The sequence below is a fragment of the Salvelinus sp. IW2-2015 genome, unplaced genomic scaffold, assembly GCF_002910315.2.
Source record: "Salvelinus sp. IW2-2015 unplaced genomic scaffold, ASM291031v2 Un_scaffold2576, whole genome shotgun sequence".
NCBI lineage: Eukaryota > Metazoa > Chordata > Actinopteri > Salmoniformes > Salmonidae > Salvelinus > Salvelinus sp. IW2-2015.
The window spans coordinates 71212-80545 of record NW_019943886.1 but is presented as its reverse complement, the minus strand read 5'-3'; the positions used below and the strand labels follow the sequence as shown (position 1 = coordinate 80545).

Sequence of the window (9334 nt, the reverse complement as noted above, 5' to 3'; positions counted from 1 at the left end):
AACTTGACGCCCAGCCCTTCATGCCCTTTTCTCTCCTCTCCTCTCTCTCCACCCCCTCTCCTTTTCTCTCATGTTTCCCTCCCTCCATTGCCCGTTCCCTTCCTCGTCGGCGGCTCTTTTAGTTCTCTCTCTTTTCTTCAAGAGGGCAGCCTCAACGCAAGCTTGCTCCCTGCCGAAACTAGTCCCTCGGCCCTCCATGCCCCACGAAATCCAAACCAGAAGACACCTATCATTAACCGAGACCCAGGAATAATAAGAGAAGGAGATATATATGACGGAGGAAAATCCTAAGTAGAGGAAGAAAACGACATGAATGTTGGAGACCTAAAAGATAGTAAGCCACACCCTTCCCACCAAATCCAACAAAACTTACATTCAGAATCCAACAAAAAGAAGGTACGATCTAGTATCGAATCTCAAACTCAACAAAACACACATAATATACAAATCAGATGGCAAACAGAACAGCATAGAACAATAAATAATCAAATCCAAAGAACCAGGCAGAATCCTTCTATGGTGGACGTACTCTCAGCAACAGAAGAAAACCATAGATCAATAAACAAGAACCATCTGACAGAGGACTAGGCCAACATGAGAAGGGAATAAGAAAAAGCAAATGGTCAAAACAGAACCAAGTATAAAAAGAGTATTTAAGAAGATGCATAGACGAAAGATCGAGAAATTAAAGGCTGGAAATAAGTAAGGAGGATTAAATCATACTATTACAAAGCAGGATTCACGCCTCCCACCTCTCCCTCCATGCCTCCCACCTCTCCCTCCATGCCTCCCACCACTCCCTCCATCACAATAACCTTTACAGTATCGTCCTTCAGTGAACTCTAAACTAGCCCATAAATGAGTAGCAGCACTGCAGTGGTATTGCGTAATCCATAGAGCTGTGGGTTGGTGTGCCTTGTCTTAAGTGCCTGTGTATTTCTCATTACTGAAAGTGCCCTCTGCTTAGAAACATCAGAGTCAATCGTTTATATTAGGATATACTTTGCTAAAAAAAACGGRAAAAAAACKGAAAAATGATAGACTGGTTATAAAGAATCTGTTAAGATACATACTGGGCTCTGAATTAAAACATTTCATTCATTTAAAAAGTTAGACGAGCATCATATGAAATTTAGGAGCAGCAGAAAATATATATATTATTTTACAATTTATTGAGATACTAAATATATKAATTCTAGCTACTTTCGAAGCACATGTTGTAACCTAGAAACGAAATACATGTGTCTATTTATGAAAGCTAAAATGTTTATACGAAAACACCTGTCGATGAAATTACAAACGCCACGTGTAATAGTAGGTTAACAGTCGAAAAGCACTATTTTCCTATTGAGACGCAACACATTGAAAATTGTACACTGTCTCTTTAAAAAAAAAACGTCAGGTTTGCGATGACAACATGCAAGACAAGAGATCTGTCACACATTCATTGCTATCAAAGAACGTGTGTTGCTATGATCATTGATCTCCTGAAGAAGAAGCTGCACTTTTTTCACAGTCGACAATATTCAATGACAAGGTGACATTGTTAGGGCCCACACCTTGTCATTGAATCTTGTCGACTGTTTTATTTAACTAGGCAAGACAGTTAAGAACAAATTCTTATTTTACAATGACAGCTTACCTCGGCCAAACTCTCCCCTAACCAGGACGACGCTGGGCCAATTGCTTGCCGCCCTATGGGACTCCTGATCATGGACGGTTATGATACAGCCCGGGATCGAACCAGACCTCTAGCACTGAGACGCAGTGTCCTAGACCGCTGCGCCACTCGGGAGTTAAATTAGAAGCCCCATCACAAACTTCAAAAGACTCAACCACTATTATTGTTTAGTGCTGGGCTGGAACAAAAGCCTGGACACCCCATAGCTCTCCAGCCCAGACCAGTGTTGGTGGACCACTGGCCCTAGTAGAGTAAAGCACTAGATTATTGGATAGTTGGCTTTCATACTTTTTCAGAATTCTCAGTGCAGCTCAAGCGATATCGCCAACCGCCAAYCCGTTTCAAAAATGGTCACACCCGTATTGAACAAGCCACACCTCACCAACCACCAAAACGGGAGCAAACATACCTCCAAAAAGGCACCATTTTGGGGGAAACGTTGTCATTCAATACAAACCGCCACGCAACGTAGCAAACGTTGAAGCGAAATGAACGCACCCCTAAAAAAATTTTTTGCAACAGAATCACTAACATGAATAGACTCAACCCTTATTGGTTAGCGCTGGGTGGAGRATCTGTTTTTGGATCTGTTGTCATGGAAACCGGACCCAACCAGGGTCTGTGATTGGCTCACCTCTCCATGATTGACTGGCACTCCTTCCTCCAGGTGAACCTGCTTCCCCTCCGCAGCCTCAGAGGACCGCCCACCACCCCGCCCCTCTCCCCGGGGCTGAGCCCCGTCCTCCAATCAGGCTCCTCCTTCACCAGGGAGCGCATCGACAGGGTAGCACCTATAGCGGGAGGATTGAATGGAGGAGAAAACATAAAAAATMAAAAAAAGATCACTGATTGCAACTAGTAGCCTGATTGTTCAATAACTATTTTGAAGTATAAAACTGTTTCAAGACAAGTCAACATTTACGATACAGGACACAGGAAAAACCCACACACCAGGAAGGCAGAGGGTGGACATATGTTCGTAAAGTATTCATGATCCCTTGACTTTTTTCAACATTTTGTTACGTTACAGCCTTTTTCAAAAAAATTAAAAATTTATTAAATGTTTTTTTTTTTTCCTTATCTACAACACCAACACCACAGAGAGAAGTGTTAAACAGGTTAAAAAAACAAAAATGTTGAAATATCACATTTACATAAGTATTCTAGACCCTGTACTCAGTACTTTTTTGAAGCAAAACTGTGGCAGAGATTACAGCTTGAAGTCTTTCTCGGTATGCGTTACAAGCTAAGCACACACCTGTATTGCAGATTCTCCCCATTCTTCTTTGCAATCCTCTCAATTCTGTCAGTTTGATGGGGAGTGTTGATTCACATCTATTAAGCTTCCAAGATTTCATCGAGTTTCATCCGGTTCTGGCTGTGCCACTCTAAACATCCAGAAACTGTCCAAACCCACTCCTGGTCTCCTGCTTAGCAGACGTCATCGCTAATCTCTATGTAGCCAGTATCATACTGGCATCAGGCCCAATCTTGGTCCACCAGAGAATAGCGGACTTCATCCACCAGCTGGCAATCCATTTTAAACACACCTCCGGTGTGTCAAGTAACGCAACAAATGGAAAAAAAAAGGACGTGGCTAAAAAAATTTCCAAATGCACAACATGAGGCTACATCTAAGCATGACATTTTCACATCTCAGACTCACAAAGGACAGGTCTTGACATCTGATCTAAAATAATACAGCCCATCCTCAACCTGATTCCATTCCAACATTGATTGGCCAAAAAAGAAAATTCAAATGTGCAAAGATATACGAAACTAAAAAGTAAACCCAGTTACAGCACTACAACCTGGAGGAGAGGAGGTCACCCTGTTTTGGTTAAGGGGGTGGTGTTCCCTCCTCAGTCCTGTGCTGCTGGCTCGTTACCTGGCTGTGCGGCTGCTGGTTACCTGGCTGTGCACGTCTTTTACCCTGCTGTGCGCCTGCTCTTACCTCTGTGCTGCGATAACCTGATCTGCGTGGACTGCTGGTACCTGGCATGTGGCTCTGTTACGCGGCTAGCTGAGCTCCTGTACTGCGCTGCGCCTCTCCAGATCTCGCCCGGCTTCTACCTGGTTCCTTCGGTCTCCGCCTTACCCGTCGGGCTAACTGATACCCTGCTGCTCTGTACCTGCTGCTCTCCTCGCGTCTGCCGCTGTACCGCGGTGGCTGGTCGCCTACTGCTCGTGCGGCGCGTTACTCGTCACCGTACCTGCGTCCACGCTTAACCTTGGCCTGTCAAAGCGCTCCCGCCTAGGTCCGGATACGCTTGGCCGTCGACGGCTTGCTACCTGCCAAGTACCTGCGCGCGCTGCTGCGTTAACCTGATTGGCTGCTTTGATGTTACTGCGTGGCTGCGGCAGTACCGCTGCGCGCTGCTTTACCTCATGATGTATTCTGCGGCACCGTGTACCTGGCTCTGCCGGCCGGCGGATTACCTGCCGGCTGCCGGCTGTACCTGCGTGCGGCGCTGCGTACCTGGTTGATCATTGCGCTCTTAACCTGGTGCGTGTGGGCGGTGCCATACCTCGGCTGTTCCGCCCGACTGGTTCTGTGATCTGCGCGCTGGTACCTGGGACCTGTGCGGCGTCTGCAGACTGTGTACCTGGCTGATCCGGCCATTCTTGTCCTTAGCCGGTTACTTGGCTGTTGCGGACTGGTTACCGGCTCGCGCTACCTGGCTGTGCCGGCGGGCCGGTACCTGGCGTGTGTGCGGCGCACCGGTTACCTGGCTTACTGGCGAGCCGCGTTACCTGGTTGCCCATGCGGCGCTCGCTGTGTGTGTGTTGTGTGTGGTGTGTGTGTTGCTCTGGTGGGTGTGTGTGTTGTGTTGTTGTGGGTTGTTGTGTAGTGTGGTGTGCGTGTTGTGTGTTGCGTGTGTGTGGTGTGGTGTGTGTGTGTGTGTGTTGCGCGTGGTGTGTGACCCTTCCCATATGCGCAACCTTTGACTCCCATCATCTAGTCTCTCCAAAAGTCCTAGCGGCCCTGTGTTTCACACACACATTATAGTCATGACCTGTGTGTGTGTGTGGGTGTTATGTGTGTGTGTGGTGGTGTGTGCGTGCGTCGCGTGCGTGCGTGGCGGCGTTGTGTTGTGGTGTGTGTGTCACCTCGCTGATAGCACACCACGTGTGCCATCCATCTTGCTTGTGGCAGGAGTCAGGGACAGTTGAAACAATTCTATCTGCGGAGGGAGAACGGGGGATGAAGGCGTATTATGCGTGTATGAGAGCCCATCACTTGTAGCAGCATCATTCTAAACAGCCTTGCTGCGGCAATCGTCTCGTTCAATCCACAGGCCACAAATACCTCCTTTCCCCAACATTAAATCAAAACTTCCACCCATCTTTTAGGTTCGTGGTCAAATTCGTCTAATACTTACGGCACTGAAACGGCTACCCACCCTTATGGGGACATTGGGACTGAAACTGAAACCAAAAAATGCCTATCTCTACTTCCACACTGCACATAGACACCCATGAAACCTTCTACACTCATCAGGACCAGCCAAGCTTGTCCCTCCCTCTGGTGAGAACCATAAAGGAGCAAAAGACCAGAAAACTTTTCTGATAGTTGCAGGCAAATGTTCCATAACGGTCAGCTGCAACTTTCTAAATTGTATTCATATTGAATGAATCATTAAAAATGTGAATAAAAGAGATGGTGGTAACACAACAACCACACACCCTCAAACGAGGCTAAGATGCAAATCCTGTCGCATTAAGCAAAATGGAACAAACAAGGTGGTCCTTACAGCCCTCTTACAGCCCAGCCCACGACAAACATCATTTGTTTATATACCCAAAATAAGACATCGCCAGGCAATAATCATTCTGGCTTATACACAAAAATACACAACAGAGAGACAGCCCTTATAAACTCTCCCGAAAAACCACATCACAATACAGCGCAACCTTCGAAGCCCAGAATATTATATGGTCATTGTCAGTTGGAATATTCATGTGCCTTTGTCTTGCCCTTTACACTTGCTGCACAACGTTTATTCTTAAACAGTTCCCAATCAAAGATTTAACATTAAAGACTCCTCTCGACGGCATTGAGTGCACTCAACCAGCCGTTGAAGTTGAAAACATGAGAGCCAATCTGTTAAACACCCTGACAGTCTACCTGTACTAGCCCGCGAGTTTTACCACACTGTTTGTACTTTAGATGCCCACCACAAAGTAATCAGCCTGGCGGGGTATAGTCAACCGGTTCCTTCTACAACCCACAGCCCTACGATCTGTCTACCCCGAACAGAACCCCACCAAGCCATGATCTTAGGTAGAGTGCTAGAAAACATGGGTTGCTTGGCTTTTAAAGTTGTAGTACTTACTGAGCGTAGGTCATAGAGGTCGTGTGGATACGGAAGAAATTGACGTCAGAATTTGGGGTGTAATTGTGCTTGGTTTGGGCTCGTACGTCGAGTAGTAGGAGCAAGACAGTTAGCCTCACAACGAGCCTCACAACATTTCCTCACAGACAACCTATGCATATCAAGTGAATAGTAATAATACCCACCTACTGCAGTCTTCTCTCTTCTTCATATTTTACCCCTCTGTGCGTACCAAAGTGTTCTACTTTGTCCTGACCATAATGTTCTATCGCCGTCCTACCCATAAGTGTTTCTACCTGTGCGACCAGAAGTGTTTCTACTCTTCCTGACCCATAAGTGTTTCTACTCTTCCCTGACCATAATTGTTTCTACTCTGTCCTGACCAGATTTGTTTCTACTTTGTCCCTCCTAGCCGATACAGGTTTGTACTCTTCTGACATAAGTGTTTCTACTCTTCCTGGACCAGAATGTTCTACTTCTTCCTGACCATAATGTTCACTCTTCCTACCAGAAGTTGTTTCACTCTTCCTGACCTAATGTTCTACTCTTCCTACCACGAAGTGTTTTCTACCTCATGAGCCCATAAGTGTTCTACTCTCCTAGACCATAATGTTTCTACCCTTCCTTGACCATAAGTGCTACCCTGGCCTGACCATAAGTTTTCACTCTCGTCTACCAGACATGTTTCTACCCTTCCCGCGTACCATAATGGTTCTAACTACTTCTCCTGACCCATAGGTTTTCCTCCTTGTACGCTGTACCATGTGTTTCTACTCTGTCCTGACCCATAAGTGTGGCCTACCGCGTGTCCCGACCATAAGTGTTCTACTCTGTCCGACCAAAGTGTTTCCTACCCTTCCTGACATAATGTTTTCTACTCTGTCCTTACCAATCACAGTTTGTACCCTTGTCCTGACCATAAGTGTTCGGATATGCCAGTAGCATAAGCTCAGTCTTCATTATTCATTCATCCAATCATGGAATAGAAGCAAAGGTCCTCTTTAAATATATATATTTTTATTAAAACAACAACAATACAATAAAACAATTCAAATGGCCGCTACCATCCAGTGGTGCTTTTGGTCAGTGGAGCAGAGAATCCTATTGCACCCAGCACCAGGACTCCTTTTTGAAGCATGCAGCTAGGATGTCAGTGGATATTACTGGATACTGTCTGATGACTAGCCACTGTAGCATCTGGAGTGAGAATCCCTATCTTATCCATTTCCATTTTCAAAGGACCTTTCTCCAGTCGCCTACCCCCCTCTCCCCCCCTCTCTCTTCCCTCTTCTCTTCAGTTTGCCAAGCTATCGTGTCAGCCACCACGCAAGGGACAGTGCCAGACAAACAGATCAATGTCACATAGTTCCTATTTTCTTTCTCCGACATGCTAACAATTACATACACAACAGTGATAAACTAAGACCTAAACCCAATTGTTACACAATGTGCTACCAGATTGCATTCTGACTTCTTACCACAACGTTAGAAAAACTACATAACACGATGGTGAAAAATATCTAAAATAAAGTATCCAGTACAGCTACCACCTTTTCCCCTTAGATGGAGTCATCCCCCACCCCATGTCCATCATCACATCTATATCATATTACATGTGTGGCTGTTAGCAACTTGTTTAGGCAGCAAATCACTTTCACATTTAAGGATGTTGTAGTTGTGTCATGGTACAATACAGGAAGCATTTTCAAGGCCTGACAGACTGCCCATGATGACTATTCCACTCTGACATCTGGACCTACACTGTGAAGAGATGGCCTCTCTAAACAGCACTCTTTACACTTGAAACATTATGTCTGACAAGTGCACAGGAAAGCTTACAGATCCAATTGTCTTTGCTATTGGCTAGCATTGCTACAAAGGGCCAAGCGTCTCTTGTCAAACTGTAAGAAGAGGTTTGATAAAACAACTGCCTCCCAAAGTACATGGAGTGCTGTGTGTGTGTGTGTATTATGTGTGAATTGTATGTGTGAATGCTGGCTGTGTGCAATGACGGACAGACAGTGAGAAAAGAGCAAGTCCTCGATACACCTCTGACACCATCTTGTGAGGCACCGGCCAACAGCCTCTCCGTCCTACCACTGAAAGAATCGTAAACAGACCAGAAAAACAAAGGAGACAGACAGACAGACAGCTCTCCTGTCCTGCCACTGAACACCATTCCAGTCAACAGACCAGAAAACAAAAGAAAACAGACAGGACAGGCTCTCCTTCCTGCCCACGGAACCATCGACAACAGACCAGAAAAAAAGAGACAGACAGACAGACAGGCTCTCTGTCCTCCCACTGAAACCATCGTACAACAGACCAGAAAACAAAAGACAGACAACCAGACGGCTCTTCCTGTCCCTGCCCACTGAAACCACTACAAACAACCAGAAAACAAAAGCAGACAACAACAGACAGACAGGCTCTCCTGCTCCTGCCCACTTGAAACCATCCGGACACACCAACCAGAAACAAAGAGACAGTCAGACAGACAGGCTCATCCTGTCCTGCCCACTGAAACCATCTACACAGACCAGAAAACAAAAGACAGACAGACAGACAGGCTCTCCTGTCCTGCCCACTAAAACACGTACAACAGATACCAGAAAACACAGAGACAGACAGACAGACAGACACAGACAGACAGACAGACAGACAGACAACAGACAAGACAACAGACAGACAGACAGACAGACAGACAGAACATACAGACAGGCTCTCCTGCCTCCACTGAACCATCGGTACAGACAGACCAGAAAACAAGGAGACGACAGGACAGGACAGACAGGCTCTTCCTGTCCTGCCCACTGGAACCCTCGTACAACAACCAGAAAACAAAGAGACAACATGGACAGACAAGACAGCTCTCCTGTCCTGCCACTTGAACCATCGACAACAGACCAGAAAACAAAAACAGTCAGACAGACAGACAGGCTCGTCCTTCCTGCCACTGAAACCATCAGTACAACAGACCCAGAAAACAAGAGACATCAGACAGACAAACAGCTCTCCTTCCGCCCACTGAAACCATCGACAACAGACCAGAAGAAAACAAAGAGACAGTCAGACAGACAGACAGGCCTCTCCTGTCCTGCCCACTAAACTAACCTACAACAGACCAGAAAACAAAAACAGTCAGACCAGACCAGACAGCTCTCCTGTCCTGCCCACTGAAACCATCGGTACAACAGACCAGAAACAAGAGACAGTCAGACACACTTCTCCTGTCCTGCCACTGAAACCATCGGGTACAACAGACCAGAAAACAAAGAGCAGACAGACAGACAACAGCTCTCCTTCCTGCCCCACT

The 9334-nt window shown here is 46.2% G+C and overlaps 1 protein-coding gene across 1 annotated transcript in view; it reads right to left on the bottom strand.

Annotated features, from left to right (window-relative positions):
* The window catches only part of LOC112074313 (homeobox-containing protein 1), a gene marked incomplete at its 3' end in the record, with an annotated part of 58470 nt that overhangs the window by 7379 nt on the left and 41757 nt on the right, over positions 1 to 9334 (bottom strand). The window contains 1 exon segment of the mRNA XM_070440469.1: positions 2316 to 2472. Within this exon segment, the coding sequence (XP_070296570.1) occupies positions 2316 to 2472 (157 nt within the window).